Source organism: Pararge aegeria, chromosome Z (genome assembly GCF_905163445.1).
Source record: "Pararge aegeria chromosome Z, ilParAegt1.1, whole genome shotgun sequence".
Lineage (NCBI taxonomy): Eukaryota > Metazoa > Arthropoda > Insecta > Lepidoptera > Nymphalidae > Pararge > Pararge aegeria.
The window spans coordinates 18,009,610-18,036,469 of record NC_053208.1 but is presented as its reverse complement, the minus strand read 5'-3'; the positions used below and the strand labels follow the sequence as shown (position 1 = coordinate 18,036,469).

General features: G+C 33.9%; 2 protein-coding genes across 2 annotated transcripts in view; one reads left to right on the top strand and one right to left on the bottom strand.

Moving 5' to 3' along the window:
* LOC120636338 (neuronal calcium sensor 2) overlaps positions 1 to 8,309 on the bottom strand; it is a 130,789-nt gene extending 122,480 nt beyond the window's left edge. The window contains exon 1 of the mRNA XM_039907769.1: positions 8,074 to 8,309. Within this exon, the coding sequence (XP_039763703.1) occupies positions 8,074 to 8,168 (95 nt within the window). The 5' untranslated portion in view covers positions 8,169 to 8,309. The remainder of the gene's footprint in view (positions 1 to 8,073) is intronic.
* LOC120636336 (activated Cdc42 kinase-like) lies at positions 4,309 to 26,371 on the top strand. Its single transcript, XM_039907767.1, has 19 exons — positions 4,309 to 4,339; positions 4,433 to 4,511; positions 7,363 to 7,543; positions 8,646 to 8,819; positions 10,494 to 10,643; positions 11,597 to 11,745; positions 12,363 to 12,503; positions 13,120 to 13,279; positions 13,794 to 13,925; positions 14,971 to 15,068; positions 15,621 to 15,717; positions 17,631 to 17,861; positions 19,364 to 19,532; positions 20,107 to 20,189; positions 20,546 to 20,641; positions 21,170 to 21,223; positions 21,727 to 21,810; positions 22,680 to 22,851; positions 26,342 to 26,371. Exons 1-18 carry the CDS (start codon positions 4,336 to 4,338, stop codon positions 22,743 to 22,745), a joined length of 2,148 nt encoding a protein of 715 aa, XP_039763701.1. The 5' UTR covers positions 4,309 to 4,335; the 3' UTR covers positions 22,746 to 22,851; positions 26,342 to 26,371.
* The last annotated feature ends 489 nt before the right edge of the window (positions 26,372 to 26,860 follow it).

Genomic DNA, 26,860 nt, shown 5'->3' with positions numbered 1-26,860 from the left:
TTTTTCATCTAACTTTTCCAAGTTATTTGATCTTATTTATTTATAGTTCTACCGCTTATAGGTTATGCGAAAGAGCTGTCCCTGGGATATAGTAATAAGGCGGTCGGTCATTTAAAAATAATCGCAAAAGCCACATTATAGAGCTATCGTCTTTGAAGCATGGCAGCGTGATAAAATGCAATTCCAAACGGCCGTAAAATCTCGAAAACACACGGATAATAAACTTAAGTATCGAAAAAGGCCGTTTCAAGCACAACTGTTTTTTAATTATTTCTCACTTGTGGTTCTGTAGAACTTTTATAAATTATGCAGTAAATTATCGAAGCATATCTACATTATTATTGAAAAAGTTCTAAAAAAATAAATATTGTATCGATGAATGCATTGGTGCCAATTGCGTCGTAGGTATACAAACCGATAAACTAACCAAAATTGACGGGACTTAAAGTAGGGTATCTTTTTCTACATTGGATAGCTCTACTTTTAAACCTGTCAATTATGGAGGGTAGAGGTAAGAAGAGTTATCTTATATGGGAGAAAAGTTGAAAAAGTGTCCAGTTGTATGCGCTAAATAACAGTTCAAAAGGGTATGGTATGAATGTAGCAATCGTAGATGAATTGAAGTAGCCGAGTTAAAAAATTTAATGTCATTATCGACTAAAGTAGTTAATTATTGAGAATTTCAACAACTTACGTTGTACAAAATATTGTGGTAAATATAACCTTACTTCCTTGTTTATTTTTCAAGCCTACTCTAACAATATTTGGTTTGGCGCTTCTTTTAAGAGTTACCTTGATGCAAATGTGGCGCCATCCTAATTTAATACATTTTGACGACACTTTTTCATATACACAGATGATCCTCCTTACCTCTACCCTCCATACTGTCAATTTAGAGCAATATTTAAGAGAGATGTGTACACACGTTACAACAGAATTGGTACCGATATCATTAAACGAAAATGTAGGTATTTTCGTCCGCTGCATGTTGAAAAAGTTTTATAGGTACTAAATCAAACTTTGTACTGTATTTAGTTCATTTTTAAAAAAATTGCCTAAGGGTCGGAAAAAAGATGGTTGTCCAATGTCGAGTTAAAAATGACTGAATACCTAGTAACATTGATCAGAATGTTAAGCTAACTATTTAAAAGTTTATTGTTTTAAGAAAATTGGCACCCCGTAAGTTATTGTAAAGTTTACTGTTTTAAGAAAATTGGTAAGCCACAATGATTAAAACCGTGTAGTAAAATCAAACTAATAGGTATTTAATAAGCAAAAAAAGTTATCAGCTCGTTCATGAACGTCACGTTTTTATTCATATATAGATCACCTCAGGTTTGCCCACGTTGATATCTGTACCTACTGTAAATTTTGTTATTAAATTTTAAAATGGAGGAGCAAAAAAACCACAGCTAATGTGAACAAACAAAGAAGATATGAATGAGTAATAATTTTATCAGGCGTTTCTCTACAGTTATTTCTTAGCAATTGCGCGTTGTGTAGTCAACATGTCCTTAGGATGCTGTTTTTGTAAGATCTACGCGGTATTAAAATGGTATCTTCCTCGACATACTAAAATAAATACAGATATTTAGTGTTAATATCTTCTAAATCTTGAAATGCAAACCATGTTGTAACTTACGTCTCAGCTACGATATAAACTAAAAATAGGTGGCTTCTGAGCTGCTCCAACAGAACGCAAATTAAAAGTTAATTTCCAATTATTTCCGTTGATATAATATTAAGATTTTAAAAATTTGGTAACATTTCCACTCAATAATGAGATAATAACTAATAAGACATATTCGCGCTATTTTCGGAGCTTTGCAATTATATCTATGTCATAATAGCCTAAATGGCAACTACTCACAATCATAAAACATACTGCTTTTCCCGAAGCCAAGTAGTGTTAATGACTGAGGAGTTCTCTCGGTTCTTCACCATCAGCTCCTTGATTATAACGAGCACAAGTTGCTTTCCAACTATATACCCTTAAGGAAGCGCAGCCTGTGTTATATTGTATAGTTTTACATAGTAATCTGATAATGAATCTGATCATTATCAGATTTACTTGACTAAATGACAAATAAAAAATTTCGAAATAAATTTCTCTAGTTACACCGAAATCGGGGAGTGCCTTTAATATTCGAAGAGTTCCTTCGATTTTTCCAGATCTTCATCAAAAAGTGGGACCACCTTAAAGGAATGTTTTCATACCTTAAAGGTGGTCCCACTTTAAATTGTCTCTGTTGCATCTGTTCATAGACTTTAAAGCTGCCAATGACAGCGTACATAGTAGCTTCCTAATCCAAGCCATGAAAGATATTAACATATCACTGAAATAGATATCTTTAACATGAACGACCCTCGAAAAAACAGACTGCAGAATAAAAATGTAAGCCGACCTTTCGGACTCCTTTCTGGTAAATGACGGTTTAAGACGAGGTGATGCGCTATCTTGCCTGTTTTCTAATATTGTGCTAGACAAATGTATGCAAGCTTCAAAAATTGAAAAAGATGGCACTATTTTCTATAAATCCGTTCAGGTTTTAGGATACGCCGATGACTTGGACATTGTAAGCAGATCTCGGCAAGCCCTGAACAATGCATACCTAGCACTGGAGAGTGCAACCCAAGTAGCGGGAATGTGTGTCAACCAAGTAAAGACTAAGTACATCCCGGTTTTAAGCGACCAAAAGACCCCACTCGAAGAAAGTATAAAAATTGGCACGAACACCTTCGCCACAGTAAGAGATTTCGTATATCTTGGTTCACTTGTCACAGCGGATAACGAAATATCATCAAAAATTAACAGGAGAATCAAATCGGCAAATAAATGTTACTTCGGACTTTTACTTTATCTTCGATCTAAGATCCTGTCGAGAAGTCTGAAAATGCTCGTCTACTTTGTTCCGTCCAATACTTACATATGGCGCAGAGTTTTATGTATTTTATTTGATAAGTTCTTTTGATTTTTTGAGATCTCACCATCAGACAATATAATAAAACTTCCTGGGAAGTATAGAGATACTCTTTCGAACAAAACAATAATTTTCCAAGACGGTCCAGGCGTATTCAACTAATCGAGAAACATAAATAAGAAGTAAAAAAGATTCAGTTAAGGACCTCCTTCTTTTTGAAGCCGGTAAAAAATTTACCATAGGTAAAACGCGTACACTACTATCTACCTATAGACCATTATCAGTAATCAGAGTAGAGATCTCTCTCTCTCGGTGTTCATACAAAGATCCAATGAAGACCAATCAGATAAAGCTATAGTGCGGGGGGAAGGACTCTAGTGATGTGCAAGGTATGCAGGAAATGCCAAAAGTATCGACATATTTCATTCTCGTATCAATAATTATTAAGTTGTATGATATATTTATGTAAGTAAAATTTTCTAAAACATTGCATATCTCCAACACAACTAACGTTCGATGAAATTCAATTTTTTACAAAGCTTTATATTCCAGCCGTTTATATATATGCCTGATAATACCTTACGAAATAATAAACATCAAGCAAAAAAGAGGAGTGTAGATAAGGGGTAAATAGTGCCCATCGGCTGCTTTATGTGATATTATTTTATTAAATATTAGGTACAAAAATCATAACAAATATAAAAATATTAATTTACTTTAGAAGTTAATAGGTAAACATATCGTATTTTACACATCTAAAATGTTCACGCTAATAGGGCAATTAGTAAGCGCAAGATTTATTTTTTCCGTATAGGGAACGTTCAGTGAACAAAAATTAACTATTTATCAAAAGTTTATTAAAAATGCTGAAATTAACTTAGTTCATGGAGTATTTCTCTAAGGGTTGAATAACTTTAAAATTGAAAAAAATTACAAAAATGTACAAAAAAAGGTCAGTTTTTTAGCAATAATTGCTGTGACATACAACATAATTTATCACGTAAGAATGAATGGGTAAAAAATACATATATATTTTGAATTATATAAATGCATTTTGAAACCGAATCTTTCTTTTTAAATGTGTGACAAGCGAAAAATGCCTCATATCAAAAATATCGATATATATTTTTCTGCAAGCCTAAACGCAGTGCAAGACGCAGAGCAGTGTTGCCACCACTCATGTTTTCATTCAATCAATAGCTATTCGAATACCTTTGTGTATGAACCTACTGTCATTTTCTAATTTCTGTTTTCAAAATGACATATTGAAGAGAGCTGAAGGGGGTTTGCGCTGAAGGAAATCGTTAAAGCTATATAATAGTTTGTAGTCTTTAATTAAGTTATTTGTGTTGTTGTCGTCGTATTTTGTGTTTTTTTTCAAGTGTTTAAGTTTTTATTTAACATTCGTATTATAATGGGTAAGTGTACTATTTATGTATTGTTCAAGCTGTTGTGGGAGAGCCTTTAATTTTTTAATTAATATATATAACGGTATTTAAATTTGTTTCTAGACAACATTGTTGACGATCAAGAAAACTTGAGAGAATTTCTTGAAGATGCGGAGCTCCAGCAGTACCATGAATTATTCAGGTAAAAATACTCTACTTTTATTGGTTTTTGGCGAAGGTTACTAATTGTACACACATAGCGAAGTTTTTTCTCTCTTTTTTACCTGTATTTATGCTATAGCAGCTTTGTGTAACTAGTCCATGTTGTGTAGTTTGGCTGATTCATACTTATTCGAAGTGAAATTAATTTTTAATGCTGAATAAGCGATGTTCAAATATTATATTACATCAACAATGATGTTTACAATTTTATTTAGGGCATCAAACACATCTTGTCTGAGCAAAATTATTTTTTCAACCAACTTTAAACATGGTTTATAATTTATCAGTCCAAAGTTCGCTTTGGGTAAGTACCAAATATGAGTTATACAGAGTATTATTTCAAAACTTAGTACTTTCTATCCAAGTGGCTCATGTGGATCAGAATTCAGGCATGGGAGGAGAAATAAAATTTGAATGAATAGGAACAGAGTTTTTTGAGTGCAACTTAAGTTGACCATTGCAGAAATTCTTTCCTGACAAGTAGTGTTTGAATCAATAATAAGATTTTTAAAACATGCTTTACAAGAAACACATGTTTAATGTCTATTTTACTAATGAATGATTAATGACTTTTTTGATATAAGAATGATGAGAATATTTTTTCAAATTCCTATGCTTTTAATTGGTTATGACAACTGTTTCTTATTGACAAACATCAGAAGTACTTTCTTTCAGTTATAACCAGAAAATTGTAATTTCCATTAGTAAATAGAGACAGAATGGTTAAAGGTAGTCATAAAGTACATCAAATTAATTAACAAAAATTTCTGAAATGAATATGCCAACTTTTTGTTCACTTTTGACCACACTACCCTAAATGCATGTGATTTTGCCTCCTTGAATTGCAAGACTAAGCTGTAAGACTAAAAAAGTTGTGGTGTGTGAAGTAATTTTTGATATACAACATTAATTTAATGCTTTGTTTCTAATTTTTTGATATACAACATTATTTTAATGCTTTGTGTGGTGGCTGGTGTACAGATTTTTAAACATAAGCACCCTAAAAACCAAGTCCAAGTCCCTGTTATATGGTACAGAATTTTTTTCGGCATACAAGTGTAAAATTGGCTTAAATTTGTATGGACTTGAACATCTATAAATTTTAATACTTAATTTATTAAAATCTTTACTAATTTTGTAATCTAACCATATGCTGTTGTTAGATTTCAAACTTATAAACTTACAACTTACATTAATTAACCTTTGTGGTATTACAATTTATAAATAGAAGATATTTTAACAGAAGGCTTTAACTGTGAATTGGCACTGCAGTAATCTAACTAAGGATATATATATATATATATATATATATATATATATATATATATATATATATATATATATATATATATATGTATACATACTAACAAAAGCAATTGTATTAAATGTTTACCCAAAGTACTTAACACAAAGTAATTGTAAGTATAAAATATTCATGAACTCCATGGAATGTAACAATCAGATCCTGAACATCAACACTGAGATGTTAAAGGTGCTGATGTACAGATAATCTTGAGACTCAGAGATTTGAAGTAAACAACTACTGATGTCCCTTGAATAACAATGACAATGTTCCTTTGTGTGACACTGTAGCATTCTCATTTTACAGGCTAGTAAGAATGTATTATGGCTTATGAAAAAATGCCTACACCTTAGTATGACACAGGAGCCTGCAACGATCAGTGCTTCGTAATTTTATAACAGCAGGAAGTTTATCTTCGTGACACACGTACACAGATAAACCACCAGCTTTCATACATATTCTTTGCGTCTGAACCTATGGCACAATTGCAATGTGTCAAAAATGTGTGTGTGTGTGTGAGGATGTAAGAACTATTTACTACTGAAGAAAGATCTTTTGATATGGGCAACTATAAAAATATGTTTTGTTAAAAGTAACATTTAAAATTCGGCTTTTAATAGCAGCTTTTAATTTAGCTTTATACAACGTAAGTAGTATTATTAAAATTCATTATAGTTTAAAGGTGTCTGATTGTGCACTGCAACCATACATCTCTATCTCTACGTATTTATCTCTATAAAATATTAAAAAAAAATTGCTATAGACTTTAATGAATTGAAGGTGAAATTTTTATATATTATAATACTATGTATATAATATACACCTTTGCTTCTATGTTTACTTCTGCTTCCCTTTCAAGGGGCTAATTTTGAACTCCTGCACTCACCTCTTCTACAATTTATTTAAGCAATTTAATACCACTTGCTATAATGAGGAAGGAAAATCATGAGGAAACCGTCATGCCTGAAAGTTCTCCATGTTCTCAATGTTTTTAAGCACGTGTGAAATCTACGAAACCATTCTAATTCTTACCATGCCTTGTAGTGGCCTATTATTAAGTTGATAATGCTAAAAGCAACTACGAGACTAGTTGGGGATTGTTCTTATCTGTATTGGGGATATATTCTCAGATTACGTTTAGCTTGTAGAAAATAGAAAAGATCTGCTCGTCGCGGGCTCTTCTCTGATAGCCTAAGTTTGTTTTTATGTTCAACTATATCTCTACTAAAAGTGAAATTTAAACTTTAAAAACTACCGTAAAGCTAGTTTTGCTGTGTTTGAGTGATTTTCCATTCTTGGGCACAGTCAAGACTGTTGTAAATGGAGAAATAGTCTAAAATCTTTGACCAAACACATTGTTTCAATATATTTGGGCAAAGGGTATAATCCCTAAGTAATAAGTATAATATATAAATTATATATAAATTTTGACAAGTTTGATGTCAATGTTACCTAATTATATTATTTGTATATTATGTTATTTTATATATGTACACAATAATTTATAAAACTAGCCATTTTGTTACAGGGATATATTAAAAATTAGTAAGCTATCACAATTAAAGTTTGTTGGGATTGATGACTTAATGCAGATTGGTCTGTCCAGGCCAGAACAAAGAAGATTCAAGAAAATTTATTCAAAATTCTTTCCGAATACATATATTACTAAATTAAAAAAACTACTTCATATTAACAAGAGAAATGAACTGGTAAGTTTTTGAAACAAGTAATACTTATTCTTGTCAGAAGCTTGAAATTGTTAAATCTGGTTTATTGAAGGGTAACTACATACATTGTCAGCCATGGTATAAAACCTAACATGATAGTTTGAATTACAAAACATGGTACTTTAGCTTAAATAAGCTTATTCATACAATGAACACCAACATTATCCTTAGGTCCATAGTGATTTGCACAAATCTTTTTGATATGATAGATTAAGGGTTTACCCAGTGGCATAATACTTGTAGAGAAACAGGTGTGGGTTACCAAGTACTATACTATGGGCTGATATGAACAATGTAGGGACATATTAGTATTATAAATGAGAATATTTGTTTTTTTTTGTTACCTATGTTACCTATGTTATTGCTAAACTAACTAAATTGGGCACTCAGCTTACATATTATTTGCTGAACAGAGAAGAATAACCAATCCGAAAAGCACCAGGGTACTGTTCAACGGTACACAGCTAGTAAAATATAAATATATTTGCTAGTTATAGTAGGTTGGTGATTACCTGTTAGAAGTTTTTTTTCCCGCTACATCTCCTTTTGGCGAAAGAGACCCAAGCTTGCGGCCAAGATCCACGGCACACCCATTTTTATAGCACATCACATCACACACTTTCGAAATAGGCTTGAAACCACTTCACACCTTTCTATAAACATATTTCAATAAAAACAAACGTTTTCTCTTATGTAAAAGCTTTATGTGATGAGTTTATTTTTAAAATTAATTAGTTGAGCTTGAAACATAGCTGGGCGATAGGTGGATAAGTTGTAGTGAAAGCGAGATTTTTTTTCTGCTACCCTCATATTTTTTGTTTAAAAATGAATTCGTTGAATTCGTTTTTGTGGGTCTAGGGTCTAGTGCAACTTAGCTTCACGCGCTTAGGCTTGTTCAGTACACGGGAATTTTATTTTTTTTATGTTTACTGGTGCTATATTTCAAGATTTCCAAAAATGCTTGCCGCTTGGGTCCTGCGGCTCCTTGCGACTCGCAATGGCAACCCTGCACCAGTAAACAAAGCGTTGATAGACCCCCGACGAGGTGTTGATATAATACAATAAACTTACTATTTTTTTTTAGAACAAACATCGCCAAATGTTTATGCCTATGGACTTTCAATCCTTTACCGACATGAACGTAAAAGTTCCTACGAAGCACATCATACCCATTGAACACATTACAATAAACAAAGAGCTTGGAATGGGACAATTTGGCGTAGTTCAACAAGGTACATGGGCAACTGGAACTCAAAGAGTAAGCACTATTACGATCACTTTATTACAATATAATAAGAAATAAATGGCGACTATGTTTGATTGGAAAACGTTTACGACTTCAAACAGTATCTCATTTCGACCTGTAGCCTAAGTATAAGATTTTTAATTTTTACAAACGTTGAGTTGTAAATTTGCTGTGATGCGATAAATATTATCTCAAATGCAGAATGTTTCATTCATTATTTTTCAAACAGAACTTCAAAAAGGGCTACGGAAAAACACTATTTATCTCTGCAATAGTACCTAAAAGAGACCGTGTAATTTGAAACCATTAGTGCGCAGCTTGTTACGCGCGCAAGTGGCATATTTAACCAAATTACATACGAATAACAGGGTTTAACAGTGACATTAACCATTGTATTATCATTGTTTATTGTAACTGGGACATAAGTTAAATGATTATTACAGTAAATAAACATGAATTTACTTTAATTCTGCTAGTTGGCAAGGGGGTAATGAGCCGATGGGGTATTATTTTATTACAATACTAGATGTGTCCTGCGGCTTCGCCTGCTTAATTTTGGGAGGCAGCGTACTGCTACATAGTCTACACCTATAGTCATATATGAGACTTTTTCACAAACATTTTTTTTATCTTACTTATTTTTTTTTCAATGAAAAATATACTATGCTATTTCCAAGAATATGTATAAAAAGTTTTATGAAGATCGGTTCAGTAATTTTCGAGCGAAAGCGCAAACTTACATTCACATTTATAATATTAGTAGGGATTCATCATCATCAATAGCCTATAGCGGCCTAACGCTGTGCAGACGGGTTTGTGATCGCAGTAGAATAGTAGTAGCACAGAGGACGTTGCTGCCCGTTCTTTGTTATATTCCCTTAGTCTATTCTGACCTGCCGTCACCACACGTATTTATAATAGTGAACAGCTTCTATTATACAACTTTTTACCGAGTTCTTATAATTTCGTTTATTAAATTACCTTTGACTGCTATCTCACCTAGTAGAAAAAGATAATGCAGGCTAACGGGTAATCCGTTAGAGGGTATGGCAGTTATATTACACTCATACTCGTAATCAGTTTCTACGCGATATCGCACCGGAACGGTAAGGTGGTAGGCAGCCACCGACAAAGCCTACCTAAAGCAGACCAGACTAGAGAAAATTCGGAAATTATAAATTCCCGTAAAATGTAAGATTTTACCCGAGGCCTTCTTTTTTGAATCGCAGCGCTCACCGCTGCGCCAGGGCTGATCAACATTTTCATACAAATAACTGTGGGTACAACCTCTGTCAATGACACTTGTATGGGTGCTATCCTAGTAGGTATTCCTATACAAACTAGTATTGAATAATCGCACTCATGCGCACGCAATAATTGAAATAAGTGTTCTGCGGAGGTCGATCGTCAGATTGTCACAATGAAAACAACCTATTATAGGATATATGATAGCAATATTATATTACATTATTAATCATTAATCAAGGGTGTGTGTTTGGCATATATTCACAATGAGTTGACGTTTATAAGCCTTTTAAGTTTTTTAATTCAACTGTACTTACCTTCAAAACACGTACTTTGTTTGCATTTAAGAATTAAAATTATCGTGCTGCTTAACATTATTTTAAATTATCTGACTTATCTTTCTCATATCTATAATAATTAATAAATATGATTTTGTTACAGCTGCAAGTGGCTATTAAATGTTTAGGAAATGAACGAATGACGTCTAATTCGACAGAGTTCCTCAAAGAAGCTGCAGTGATGCACAGTATAGATCATCCCAATATTGTGCGATTATATGGTGTTGTATTGCACCTAGACTCTTTGATGCTGGTTAGTGTGTTATATTCTATTCTGACTAAATTATTATTAGAACTTCTGAGTTGTCTCGACGCCCTCGAAATTTTGTACTCAGAGTCGATATCTTTATAGTGCGGTCTGAAATTGGGAATCTTTCATGTTTTTCTTACAAGCGGGGAATCTCGTTCGCGAATTACTAAGATATTTCAGTAAGGAACTGCCACCCATCATCGTCATCGTCGTCAGCCGAATGAAGGTCCACTACTGGGCACGCGTCTCTTACGGCCGTAGTCCACTACGCTGGCATAGTGCGAATTGATAAATAAATAAATAAAAAAGTATACTACGAAAATACACACATCGGCATCCAGCCCCTAAGTAAGCGTAGCTTGTGTTATGGGTACCAAGATGTCTGATAAATATGTTTATGGAAAATATACATAAATACTTTGAATATACATATAAACACCCAGACACTGAAAAACATTCGTGCTCATCACACAAAAATTTTCCAGTATTGGGAATCGAACCCACGGCCTTGGGCTCAGAAAGCAGGGTCGCTGCAAACTGCGCAAATCGGCCGTCTATTGATAGACTTCACACGCCTTTTGCATTGACTTGCAGCTTGTAGTTTCTAGGACGCCGAAGAGATATAAGCTCCCTTTTTGTGCTCACCATCTGGATGCCTGGTATTCTTCTACCATACGCGATACCAGAAAATTTTCAAATTGTGGAACAATCTCTTATATGATGTGTTCTATCAAAACTGCAATTTAGGGTTATTCAAAGGGCGGATGAGCAAATTCCGTAAAAGCCGGCAACGCATCGGTGGCTTCTCGGGTTCATGGTCGGCGGTGATCATTTAACACATCAGATGACGCACTTGATCGTTTGCCCGCTTTTAAAATAAATAAAAAAAGTTTACTCACGATGTTTTCCGTCACCGTGCCCCCGCCACCGAATGTTGAAGAATTTCTCATTTGTAGGTAACAGAACTAGCACCACTGCGATCGCTTCTAGAGTGCCTCCGCGAGGTTACCCTGCGAAGTAACTTCTCGGTGGCGGTTCTCTGCAATTTTGCGGAACAAATCTGTGATGGAATGAATTATTTGGATAACAAAAGACTGATACACAGGTATAATAAACCTTATGTACATACATTAGAATGACAACCAAAAAAGCTAGACCTTCTTAATCTCCTTACAAAGATATAACTGCGCATCGCGTCGCTTATTACCCTCTTTTCATTTACCAACTTTTTATAAAACTATAAGAAAAAATATATTATTTTTCCATACAAACTAATTCAGAACAATCTAAGTGTTTACTTATAACAATTCAATTGAAGATAAAAGACTGACACGCGCATAGTACATACGCTAATAAAGTGTCAGGAGTAACTGGATTTTAATTTTGCATGTGTTGTTAGGGCTGTATCTGATTCCTTTCAGTAAAAACTATAACAGTGGTTTATCAAAATATATCAGCGTTTCGTTTTCGCAGATAATGCTCAAAGACAGTAAATAACGTACCTCTAAAGCCTGCGAAGTAATATTTCGGTTTCATTGACACGTTGTATTGTATTATAAAAACGGGATAGCGGGCGCGCTACACAAAAAACTAAGTAGAATCTGACGCATCTTCTGAAAGAACGAGCTTGCTTGCTTGGTTTGTAGCTTACTATAGCGGTGCACTTTGTTACATCTTTCCTTTATTAAAGTATTGTGGATTTTTGAAATAATTGCCTTTTAGGGACCTGGCGGCGCGGAATATACTGGTGTTTAACAAAGATTGGGTAAAAATCTCAGATTTTGGACTCTCCAGAGCCTTGGGCGTTGGGAAGGACTACTATCAAACTAATTACAATGTGGATCTCAAATTACCTGTGGCTTGGTAGGTATCTATAATTATAAGACTACTAGCGGACCCCAGCGCTATCTGTCGGCCTGATTTGTGAATCTAAACCATCCAGGGTGCCACCCTAACGCATACCAAAAAAATAATTCAAATCGGTCCAGCCGTTTAGGAGGAGTTCAGTGACATACACACGCACATAAGAAATATATATACAGGACTATATATATTATAGTGAAGCTATTCATCTGTGTAGGTATGTATGTTTGTACTGTCGATCGGTGCCCATTGTTTTACCAGTAATTTATGATGGATGAACTAATTTGAACAATATAATTATTATTCCAAAAAGGCGGAGATTCTCATTCTCTATTTAATAAACAAGATCGTTCGATGGCGTACGGTAACTCATTTACAGTAAAAGTGGTAAATCTGTGGAATGAATTACCGAGAGATATAAGACAGTCGCAGACAGTAAACATATTTAAAAACGACTGAAATAATTTTATTTATCTTAAATAATATAGTGTATTTTGTATGTATATATATTTATGTATGAATCACAAATATAAAGTACAAAACGAAATCTAAACTTACGGTTTTAGATGTATTTGTAATAAAAGGATTTATCGTTAATAACTATCTAATGTCGTAGGTGTGCACCAGAATGTATTCTATACTTAAAATTTACCTCATCAAGTGATGTTTGGGCTTTCGGCGTGTGCTTATGGGAAATGTTCACGTACGGCTTCCAACCGTGGGCTGCTTTTTCTGGGCAACAAATACTTGAAGCTATAGATGCCCCCAATTTTCAGGTACGTTTCTGGTAAATAATGATAAGACTGCCACATGTTGCATTAAAAAATAATAAGACTGCAACGTGATTGTACATCCGAACGTGCAAAATACAGGGTTTACTAAAAATTCCAGAAAGCTCTCGGCCTGTAGTTGTTTATATTAAATTACAACTGTTTTCTACGACATTTTTTGTAACTCGATAGTTCGAGCTTTGGCCCTCGTTTTCAGATTCCTGGCATACACCTATAACTTTTCAGAGTTATGTGCGTTTTTAATTTAAGCAATTAAATTATCACTTGCTTTATCTGTAAAGGAATAACATCGTTAGGAAAACTACATGCCTGAGAATTTTCCATAACGTTCTCAAAGGCTTGTGGAGTCTACCTATTCGTGCACCGCCAGTGTTATTGGCTACAGTCTAAACCCACCTCATTTTGCGACTAGACACCACTTTCATAGGGCACTAAAGGTACATACAAGGTATAACAAACCCCTAAAGTTTTGTTTCTAGAACTGATATTTTATTTTCAGCGTTTAGAGCGACCTGAATGTTGCCCCGACGCTTATTATTCGTTAATGCTGGAGTGCTGGTCGCACGATGTTAATGATCGGCCGAAGTTCAAAGATTTAAGTACCAGGTTTCGACAGATTAGACCTGATGAAGTAAGTATTGTAATGGTTCGGGTAAAATTTACTTGTCAAATATATAAAACACCAAACAACAACTTTATATGTATTACATTTTTTTTTACATAAAGGTCTCGTTTTTAATTCATTAACGGGCGTTAATGTTAATCTGTCATCTCATATGGACGACGAAACGTCATTTTTATACTGATCAATTCAAGTTTTATCAATGACTAAGTTATAACTACTAAAAAAACATGTTCACCAAAAGTATGACTAAGTCGATACTAAAATGGCGAAATACGCTAGTGCATCCTATTGATGCAATGTTTTTATAAAGCAAAATGCTTTATTATTCATTATTATTTTATCAGGAAATGGAGATACTGTAATGTCACGCGCACTCTCTATGAGTATAGAATCTTAGGGCCTCCTTAACATTCACATTAACTTAACATTCATCATTCTTTCAACTCCTCATCATTGAATTTATTATAACTATAAACGCCAGTAAATTCGGCGTAACGTCACAAAACAAATTAATAACAAGATTATGATTACGTTTGTATCTCTAATACAGAGCTTAAAACAGAAAATGAAGTCGCGAAGGCATATACAACGTATAAATGTAACCGAAATACTTCACAGGTTTTAGGAGAAAATTATGTAATGTTTCTGAGACTTATCTGTGAAACCGAAAATCCACCACAATTTGAGTAAACCACTGCCATAGTTTTGACTGAAAGCAATCAGATACAGCCTTAACATCACATGCAAAATTTAAATCATGTGACTCCTGTAACTTTATTAAGCACGCTTCGTGTAGCGTGGGTACTAAGCGCGTGTCGGTCTTTTATCTTCAATAAGTCATTACTTAAAATGTATTGAATTCGTTTGTATGGAAAAAATAAAAATGCTTCTTTTGATTTAATATTTTACAGGGTGATTCATGAAATATACTTATGCATTCTTTAAAATGATTTCGTAATTCGGTTACACGTTGTATACGTCAATATATCATAACTTTTCAAACGTCGATTTTAAAATTATCATTTTGACTTTTTGTTCGTTTCTCTGACAGGTTCAAACTACTGTCAGTTACAAGAGACCCGAGGATGGCAGGCGATCTAACTTTCTCGAATACAAGGTTGGACAAAGGATAACAGTACTTGCAAGGGAGTAAGTTGTGTTGTTTCATATTTCATTTAACCATACAATTTGATTACATATTTTCTTGACTCGATATTCTGGTTATGTTCTTAACAAATACATTCTTATTTTTTTAAATTGCAGCATTAAAAACTTAAATTTGAGTATTCAAATCATTGTCTGGGTTTTTGAGAAGTGTTTTTTTAATTACAGCAGATGTTTATAACTCTCTTGAATAATTTGTGAAACTTCGTTGCATTCGCCGTTCTTGTACCTGCATAATTTTGCTATTATAGTATGTAGCATTCTAGAATGAATGATTGAATGAATGAATATACTTTTATTGCACACCAAAAAAGTACATAAAAAAGAAAAGTATAACAAAACAACGTAAACAATTTGGCGGCCTTAAAGCTTCATAGCGATTTCTTCCAGGCAATATATACATATATATATATAATTATATATACCCATAAAATAAATGTGTCATTACTTAAATAATTATATGTAACATATATAAAACAATATTTTCTCAATATTTTATTCTTCTGTCTATTATACTTTAATTTCAAATGTTTGTAGGAGTGCAACTAAATCCGCGATGTGGTACGGAGTTCTCCCGGGAGGCGCATGTGGATTTTTCGACCCCAACCATACAAAACCCTACGTCAGCATAGAGGTGAGATAAATACTAATTTGTTTAAAATTTTAACATTTCCCATTATCGCTTTCATGATTTTTGTTCTTTTTCGTTATGAGATCACAATACACCATTAATTTCCTTACACGATACATTTGTTTGTGTTGGTTGCACTTTCCTTTGTTTATATGTAAACTCAATAGGGATTTAAGTTATGTTGAGCTCTATTGTTTGTTAATACACTTTAATTGTATGTAATAATCATAATAAAAATAACTGTCATTGAAAACTAACTTCATCCTGTGTTACATCTGCGCGCGCGCATCTTTGTGATTCTGAAAAATTCACTCATCTGCCGCAACGCGCCATAAGAAGTCAATAACAGAAAGCATTCCACTAATTTTTCGGTGCTTTGTTAAACATTCTCATTCCTTTGAATAGTTTTAATACATCACTGGTGCGCGTTTTTGTCAAAAACAAACTCAGGTATAAAATAGTCTGTGATAAAAATAATCCGGTTTATAATACCTAGATAAATTTTATGGGTTTTATTCCATAGACAGCACTGTTTAATTTTTGTATGATCACCAGATCACCACTTATTCAAGCGATATTTAACTGTTGTTTTGAGAGCCTACCTAGTTTACGGATCTCAAAAAAAAAGTCAATCAACTCCTTTGAAACAATTTTTGTGTTTTTTTTTTTTTCTGCGAAGTGTATATTATATTTTTTTCTGAAGTGTTGATGACCTGGCAATGCAATAAAAGGCCATATTAAATTCATGTACCAAGTAAATAAGTACTCCAATCAAACTTCCCAACAATAACTAATTTCTGAGTTAAATACAAACTTCCCAACAATAACTAATTTCTGAGTTAAATACCTTGAAATAATAGAATAATTTTTTCTAGACTAACTACCTAACTAACTAAACATAAGATCTTTAAGATGAAACTGCGCTAAACGCCCAGATCGATGTACATAGAAGTTAACTAAACCCACATTGGTAATTGGTTTCTATGCGATATCATACCGCTAATCATTCCTTCTGTTGCGTGGTGTCTACGTGTACACGGTGATTTTTTTTTTCGTTGTACAACGGTGACCTTGTTAATTTTTATAATGTCTTCCACTTATTAGTATAAAAAAATCTGAAAATTAAATAATTATTTTTGTGTTTAAAAGTGCTCTGTGCTAAAAGTCAGCGGCGCTTGGGCGACGGTATAAATTCAATTAATAGACATGATGATTAATTTTGAAAAACTGCCCTAAGAGGAAGTATCTACTGTATCAAAAAAATATTTTATTTTAGTAGGTTTTATTGATATAAATTGCAAAATATATATTAAAAAATTATCACCTACGAAAGTGCTCGTCCTGTCATGGCCGCACTCGTGACATCATAGGCAAATTAGAGTCATATAGAAAGTCCTTGTTCGTTAACTAAAAGTAATGCTAAAGGTAAGCTAACTTTTGGTAATGATAAAATGAAACTGTCCTCTTGATAGCTTGTTATCACAAAACACTTGATATACGCAGCGATTTTCGAAGTTCAAGCGGTACAAAATTATGTTTATAGAGATGTGACGTCATTTGGCGGTATATGCAGTTTTATTTATTGTAAATATATAATATTACTAAAAATAAGTTTGCGTAGTAAATTAATATTTCATTATTTTAATATAAGATCCAATAGTAGTCGTTTTATGCAAATAATATTCAAATAGATTATTGTAATTTGATCAGCTGCTTCTAAATGTCTGAATGCGGAAATTGATGTTTTAATTTTTATGACCGCTGTTGTAAACTTCAAGTATTTTGAGGTTTGCTTCGAGATACTGTATATTGTATGTTCGATGATTTGAAAAATCACGTTGTATAACGGAAGGAATGCATAAGGCGTGCGCACTCTTTGTGTCTTCGAAGCTTATAATCATATTATCATCATATAGCGCGGTGCTTTCGTGCCTGGTTCATTGTCACCGCACCCAAATCGCAACTCCGCACGATCTATTCGTTCCTCACTACTGAGGAGTGACGTCAAACGTCATACATTCACTGGCAAACGCACTATAGAAAGGAGCATGATATCGAGTCCGCAGGGCGATGTGAAACATACTGGCCACGTTGGACTTGACGGGGCCTATTTCGGTGATCTATCATTTTTGGAGCCAACTGGATGTGTAAGTATTTGTGTTTCTACATGTATTTTTTTATCCTTAAGATTAACCAAAAAACTAGTAAACTAGTAGCAGTAGTGTGACAATCTCTCTTTTTTACACTTAAGCCACTCAAGGATCTATTGGTAAGCCTGCCAGGAAACAGACATAGGCTTAGTCAGAAAAAACTTCGTAAATTAGAAAGAAAAGAAAATGTATATAAACTGTGCGATCCGTGTCTGCTCAAAAACTGCGGAAATATTGTTCTTTTTCAGTTCTCAGTTAGGGCTACAGAAACTGCTATTTTTCTTTGGCAGACAGTACCTGCAGTCGTTCGAACATATATATCGAACTATAACAGTTAATCTTCAATAGGAGCTACTCATGTGATACCCACATTCATATTTCAATACTCTTTATTATACAGTTGCATAAATAACTATTAAATTCAAAACAAATTTTACACAAGAATAGCGCTTTGTAATTTATCAATATCAGCAAAACAGAATCCTACAAAACTAATTTGAATGATGCTGTGGAAGATAAGCTTTTGAAAGGAAAGATCGACAGTATTTGTCCGTAAAGATAAAATTGGATAAGGTTACGACTTCATCACAAAAAGCATGGTTGCAACTGTTTTGATGGAGGAGTGCGATATGCAAACGTATATCGTTTGCATATCGCACTCTTCCATCAAAACTGTTGCTTCTGAGGAGCTGAGTGCAGCTCAAAATGAGGTCAAATAACTTAAAACTATTAATGTTAAACCTCCGTTGTTATTCACAGCTTAAAAAAGGATATGTTTTTCTTCACTATATTTCTGATTTAAGAGTTGTCCGCTTCACATGATTCAGTAAAGTTTACAAGATAGAAATATTTATAGATAAAATTACAAAAGTTTCCTGTATCATAAAGTTAAAATACGTTTTTCGGAGTAACTTTTTATTATATACTGCAAATTAGCCCTTGACTGCAATCTTACCTGGTGGTAAATGATATGGCACCCCTATTTGGGATATGGCACCCCAATTATTTTTCTACGCGGCGTTTTGTCGGTAGGGCAGTAAATAGCCTTTTCTAAACTCTCGCACCAGAGCAGACCAATGAAAATTTTGTATTTTTTAACTGCCCAATGGCCCTTGTCAAGGGCAATCCTCTATTTAAAATAGGTACCCCAGCAATTACCTCTGCACTAGGGAGAACAAACGCCATAATGTACGAGTATGTAGACTTTTTGGAATATTTTGGTCGTTTTAATTTTTTTTTAATAATTAATTTATACTGAGATAATTGTACTTTAACTGTAGGTTAAAAAACTGAATGCATAAAAAATTGGAAAAAGACAATTGCAAATGTAATCAAATATAATCCGGTCAGGACACGATCTTAGCGTGCCGACAGAGGTACGGAGGTGAAACGGCTTTTATTTCCGCCAGCGCCATTTGTCATAAATTACTCATTCCTGTGTGTGTGTTTGATATGCATTTTGGTATTCTTCAACTAATTGAAACTAATTATTTTTTCAGCCTCCACGTCAAATTGTTACTCCGTATAAGTCGTCAGAAGATTTAGAGCAAGTTCCGCTGATAAACCCCAATTCTCCTTCTCATTTGACTGCTACGACATCTACCTCACCCTACCCTTTGCTCTGCTCAAACAAACCATCCACCAATTGCGACGAAGTTGATTTGTCTTGTAAGTGTAATTGTTAATATCTATTAAATATAGTTCCATATAAACTTGTTTATACGCAATCTAATATAAGATTGAGCCATACCGAATTGTGACTGGGTACACTTACTTTAAATATCTGTAAACAAATATATATGCAGACACTGCGATAACATAGAATATATACTGGGTTTGCTTAGGAATGTGGTATGAAGAAGTTAAACAACTTCCGATCAGAAGGTTCTGCTGTTTTGGCGGCAACAAGTAATGGTTGAGATCTGCAGATAGTGGCGATCACAACAGATCCAGTCTACTTGACACGAGGGCTTTAAGGTCTCTATAGCCTCTTCTTTAAGATAAAGAAGAGTTAGGTTAGTTTCACACTCACTCCCTAGGGACATTACCATTTTAGGTAATTCTAGAACGTGCCGTGAAATTAAAATTTGACTACGCGTTGTGCCCGTTATTTTATTAATATTTACTAGTTTTAGATAATTGCCGTAGTGCGGGCAGTTAAATTGGAATACAATTTGATTGAAATAAATAGTTCGGAGTGACCTATTCTGAATTTGAGTTTGATAACATTAATCGATTTCAGATGATAACGGAAAAACCAAAGGTGCAAAGAAAGCTCATAAGTCAAGTTTGGAACCTACAACCAGTAAAAGTCTTCTCAGCAAGGTAAGGGCAAAATTAATTTTGCTCTCTTATTGATTAAATTTGCACTCTTATTTATTGTAGGTCGACTAATAGTGGTAAAATTGTTAAATTACTTTTTATTACAGTTAAAAAAATAGATGGTGATCTAAGGCAAAAACTTTGCCTTTACGATGCCGTCGCAAAATCTTAATCTCCACATGATCACTACTCCACTTTTCCCCCATCTTATACAAGAATGTGTATTATACACTTCAAGATAGTTTAGTTTTAGTTAAATACCTAAATAATCCGAGTTTATATCCTAATATGCCACTTCAAGGTCATAAAAGGATAATTCTTTTGGAATTTATAATGAACATTTACTCTTAACCGTTTAGGTAAAAAATGCAACGCTAGGACGTGTGCACAAGAGTGAAGACTTTACGAAACAGGAGGAGGTGCACGAGTATCATGAAATACCTGATACTCGTACGGTAAGTTGTCTTCTTGTTCTCATTCCACGGTATGTTTGGTAGCACAACATGTCTTCTTCTTCCACTTATTTCTATCAGCCGTGATCTCACCACGCCTGCTTTTTTACTCTCGGCGCAAAAACGACGGGTGTGTTGCGTATGTGCGTGAGTGTGTGTGCGTTCGTGCATGTGCGTATATGTTTCTGTGTACGGGAGTGTGGGAGTTTGTGTGCGGGTGTGTGTGTTTGTGTGCGGGTGTGTGTGTGTTTGTCTGTCAGTGGCATCGTAGCTCCAGAGAGGATGAATGATTTTTTTTTTAATGGTGAATTAGTCCGAAGTAAATAAAAAGTTCTAAGCTTCAAATCTAAGATAGCCGTTACCACAAAATGGCGAATTAATTATTTTTATTGCTCCTTCATTATGTATCAAATCAAAGGGTTTATCTAGTCTAACTATTGAATTCTCATTTATCTTGATTTAAGATTATATAGTTCATCTGAAATGTTATTATTTTTCGAATAAAGATTTAAGTATTGTGCTTTGTTGTAGGAGAGTTCACCGGCAGAAATGGGAGCTGAATGTCTTCCAGAAAGTCCTGGAATTGTAAGTTGAAATCTTTTCTTAATTGAAGTCGGTCATTACCAGTAGTTTAAATATTTTAGTTATTTTATTCATTATTAGTAGAGTGCCGAGTGGACTGGCATCGGCTTCGGTTTCTCGCCTCTAGTTAGTTCTCCTCTAACTTTTCGAAGTTTAAGCAATTTACTATCACTTGCGTTAACGGAGCCTGCCTGCAAGTGGCGTGCATTTCATACATGCACAAAAGCACTGCATACCCAAATTATTTTATATAAGTCGTATTGGAGGGATATTTTTCCATTTTATGCCATGTACCGGCTATATGCATACCCTGTTCAAAAACCCTGTGCACGCACTGCTGCATGCCTGGGAGTTCTTCAACTTCTGTGCCTCGTAGTGGCCCGGTGAAGGGTTGATAATGTTGAAGATGATTCATTTATAGAATACGCGTTGATATATTGAAATTCTAACGTAAATACATGGTTTTAATTTTCCTTATTCACCTTAGTTTTTGTTCTTTTCCACAGAAGGGATGTACCGACTTTAGTCAAAGCTTATTGGACGAGATGGAAACAATATTCAGAAGTATGGATGACAGACAGGATGAAGATGTGAGTATTGTTTTTTAGTATATTTTGTGTATTATTGAATGTTACAAATTATGGCCATCAATATTGATGAATACAGGATAACAACACAATATTATAATAAATAGAAACGCTTGCTGAAACAAATATAACTCGCATATTTTGACCAACTCTGCTATTACAATTGTTTAAGTGGTCGATCAATGACAAAAAGTAGTAATGAAAAACAAAATTATAAACTTTAAAGTTTACTAAAATTAAATAAGAGGGTATTTGACTGCTTTTTTATGATCTTAAAATAAACATAATGATATTTTAGAGCTAAAAACATGTTTATTTCGTCGCAATTTCCGGTGTTTTCAATTAGTCAATAAAAAAAAGCAAATAAATAAAAAGCGTTCCCTTAGGGATCACGTTACTTCAATTTCGTTACAAGTATTGGGGCCTACCCGGGATTTAAACCCAGGATCCCGTGATCCTTAGCCAATTATGCTAACCACTAGACCAACGAGGCAGTTGGCGGCAATGGATCTTCAAATCCAAATCAAAAAGTCTCGTGAAGTGGCAAGTGACGTTTGCACAGCATCGCGTCGCTTGCGACCGAACTTCGGCGGAGAAGAGTTGTACGAAAATAAAATAGTAAAAAATAATAATAATCTTAAAGGTTTACACCAGTACAGGTGTTTTTTTTTTTACAGTCAAATACCCTATTTTACAGTAAAGAAAAAATTCCTCTAACACCAGGCAAGCCTCTATCTTCGTAGTAAATCTGTGGGTTATTTGTTACCCTGTAGCGTTAAATTAAATATAAGTATATGAAAGGATCGTGTTGTATTAGCTTTCCCAGTAGGTACTGTTGAACATAAAATTATTCCAATAATAATATTTTACAGAGTTCCGATGGAGAAATCACAGTATATGGATTCAATTCGGCCCATTACCGATTAGCTTACATTTGAATAATTGTCAATAATTTATTATCTATCAGGACCTATACTATTAGTTAGCAGTGTTTAATTGGAATTCAATAACAGTCGAGTTCTTTTAATTTTTCCGAGTCGCTGGGTAAGATATTCTTGGAGTGTTGCAGTTTTTCCTTTTGCTAGTTTTTGATCAATCATCATCCATTACTATTAACCACGTAATTGAGAAAAACTGTTAAAACTGTAGTACGGGATTTGATGCCTTGATTCGCGTGTTGATGAAGTCATATTATTGTTATATGTATATTATGTGTTTATATTACTTATATATAAGTAATTATATATATTATTCATAAAAATAGTCATCAGTATTCTTAGTACTCACAAGCTACGCTTACTTTTGGACTAGATGGCTATTTTTGTATTAAAAAAAAAATTCGCAAAGATATTTTTGTTGGTATAAAATATCTCCCATAATACTGTACCATCATACCGTACCATTTAATGTTTAAATATGCCATTTTAATGACTTTTTCTATTGTCTAATGGCGTAAAATAAAAGAAATACTATATTTAAACTTATATTTCAAAAACTTCATTAAGGAAACCGGCTAGGGTATAACGTATCTCGCGACAGGCTTGCGACAGACAGGCGTAAATCTTGCAATCACTGCTGTCAAACATCACTTTTGTTTATTTATTATATGGAAAAGTGACGTTTGACAGCAGTGATTGCAAGATTTACGCCTGTCTTTCGCAAGCCTGTCGCGAGATACGTAATCACCCTGCCGATCACCTTTTATTGATAAGTGGCATCACATGTGAATCAGGGTGGCGTATTATAAGAATCTATAATGCCGATACCGTTACCGTTATGTATGTGCAATCTTTGTAAATCATGATCATCATAAGATCAACCCATTACCGACCCACTACAGGGAATGGGTCTCGTCCCGCAATGAGAAGTGCATAAGGCCGCGGTAAACCACGCTGGACCAGTGTGGATTGGTGGACCTTTGTAAATACATTATGCGAATAAAAAATGCGTATTTAAATATTATGCGAAGACGTTTATAAAAGCATTTTTTTGACCTTAGTATCTTTAACCTGAAGAAACATGAACATGTTATCGTTCGAAAAAGTTTTCTCAATTACAATTTCCCGCCTGTACCTAAATAATAAATCATTAGATTTCCATTGTAAATAGTATAAGTTATATACGATGTGTTCTTGTTTTGTAGGCGAAACCTAAACGGCAAAAGATATGGAAATATGTGCGTAATTAAACTTTTTATAATCGTTAATTGATGTGTAGTAATGACGTTTCATGAAAGTTTAGCACAAAGGACGCAAACCACGAATTTACAAGAATGTGTTATTTGTACTGAAATGATCCAATAATCAAGGACATTCATTCAGCAAGAAATAGGATACCTACTTTTTACGAACTTTAACAAAACTATATATTAGTTAGGTATTTCTTTTCATCAGATAAAAGTGACGACATTGTCAATAACTCAAAAGTACTTTGGGTGGGTTGGGTTCTTTATGTGAAACTACGTCAATTTATTGGTGTGTTCGTTCTATTATATATGAACGACTTGTAAGTGTTACTTGTATTAAAGCCGAAGTTCGCCTTTTGTGTGATATCTTACTATTAATATGTTGTAAGTTTGATGTGGTGCTGTGTGCAAATACATAACCGTTTGTTGCTAGATCACACAGTGTAGTACGAAGCTAATTAGTAAATATTTAGTATCAATGTCCAGAATGGTAAAATTTTAGGTGTTAGGGCAGTTCGCTTAAGCTGGCATAAATGATTGTCTAATGATAATGGCCCTTGTCAATCTAGTTATTTTTAAGCATTAAATATCAAATTATTTCCATTAAGCTGTACTTTAATAAAAGCTGTTGGCCTGTGTACCGTTTTATTCTGATTTCTTACTTTGTCACAAAATACGTAATGTTGCGTTTTATGATAAATTAAACAACTACTATTGTTAGGGCTGACATTTTGCGTTTATTAATTAGGCCCAAGAATAATGATCAGAAAGTTCTCATGGAATAGAAGAAGAAAGAGCGGTTGAATATGTGCGCGCGAGAAAAAAACTAAATTGTGTGGGTGAGAAGGTCTTAAAGACCGTAAATTTTTTACCGCTGTATAGAATACTTGTCGGTAAAAGGTTCGTTTTCCATAGTTTTTTGAGCGTGAGATAATGTAATAATATGGCCTAGTAGTCCAGTGATCTGGAGAAATATAAGAACTAATAGATTCAAAGTGTAGTGAAAAATATAAGCAGAACAGTTATTATTAATTAACTAGGGTGGTATTGAGTAACTTTACAGGTTGCTCGTATTGCTAGCCGAACTGCGGCCCATGCTATGAGATGGATACGGATGAGACATGTTTACGATACAAAGCTTCGAACTAGGTTTGCCATATACTATAAGAGACCAATATTTAAATAGACTTGCAAAAGCGTTGACAGTATTTCTACTGCTTAGCCCCGTACTAGCAATGTGAGGTAACAAGCGCGCAGACGATATAAAATGGGCGTTGTGAAGCGTTCATTCCGAGTTCGAGATACAAATTAAGGAGTTGAATGCGCGCGCAGAACGGAACTTGTAGAAAAAAAAACTTAGAATATTGTACAAAAATTATATAGATTGCTATAAGTTCAGCAACAAATATCGAATAATATTTTTTGGTATTTCGAATTTTTATAATCTTTATAGCTATGATCTAAAACTGATGGTGTGCGCTGTTTTGACTATTGTTAACAATATTCCCAAATTAAAAGAAAATAAAATACCAATGAGGCAAACCCCGAAAATTTATTATAAACAAACAATGAATAATCCTCAAATACGATTGTATCGGTAAGCTTACGTGGAGTGAACAAATGCAATTCAAAATCATTTCCATACACTTAGAATTCATATTTGTCCCTTGGAAAATGCTTTGTATGTACAACGACGCATGTCACAAATTTATAAAATATGCTTTGTGTTCACCAAACAGATCAAAAGCTGTAGTATTTTTTTATTATGGTGATTCCACAGTCCACACAGAAGTTAAACATTACAAGTACTAAAATGGTTTCAATTTTTAACAACGTTATGAGTTAAATATTTATATTGTTTATTTCTGTGTGCTACTTCGCTGTAGTTTTCCTGAGCTTTAGCTTCCTCAGATTTTTGTAGATATCCATATCAGAAGTAGAAAGTGATTAAGACCTGGCGTGGCATAGATGAATTTTATGAATGTTATTCTAAGTGGACTTGAGGCTTGGCTAGGCTTGGTAATCACACCACCCATTGTAAGACTATCGCCATATTGTTCTTTTGAAGACAATACGAATGTCCGCAGCCACGTTCTGGCACTTACCACTCCTTAATAAACCCCTTCTTAGTTTTTTTATACTTGTACATGTTTATTTTTTATGTTATTTAGTTCTTTGTACGTATACTTTATTTCACAGTAGAAAACCAAACGCAATTGTAGTAGCCACGACGTGGAAGACGACTTTAATAAGAGCGGTTTTGTTGGTAGTAATTTATTATTCTGTTTTTGTAGATAATATTCAAAGTATTTAAATATCCATTTTCATTATGTAAAATAACTTTTTCAGTTGAGGACAAAGCAGAGCGAGATTGAAGCGGCACTGAGGTAGGTGACAAATAAGGATTAGTACCAAAACTCTAGTGTTAATAGAATTCTTTCTTAAAGTCAGAAAAACAATAAAAGGCCATATTAGTAACATCAACTATAACATCACCTATTTTATTCTAAACTATAGCTCTCCCGGGCGCAAGATGGATGCTTATAGTTTTATTTTACCACAAACTAATGCGAAAAATACACATTTACGATTTTGATAAGCCTGTTTAATAGAGTAAACAAATGATGAAGTATGATTTTTTTCTCCAACGGTTACCTTTAACATGCTTTAATAATGAGCCCATTTTTAGCAATTTGCTTTCTAATTAAACTGCAATCCAATTTCAAGAACCATACAGCGTTATGCGCTATTCGTTAGGCGGCCGAATAAGCCGCCTAATATTGAAGCGGGGTTTATGCGTCAATATTTCCTTAATTAAACGTATAACGCGAATATCGAATACGTGTATCCGTCGACTTGTCGGTTTTT

Coding starts and splice junctions, on each gene's coding strand:
- LOC120636336 (XM_039907767.1), top strand. Junction 8,820..10,493: donor GGGCAACTGGAACTCAAAGA/GTAAGCACTATT, acceptor ATTTTGTTACAG/CTGCAAGTGGCTATTAAATG. Junction 11,746..12,362: donor AACAAAAGACTGATACACAG/GTATAATAAACC, acceptor ATTGCCTTTTAG/GGACCTGGCGGCGCGGAATA.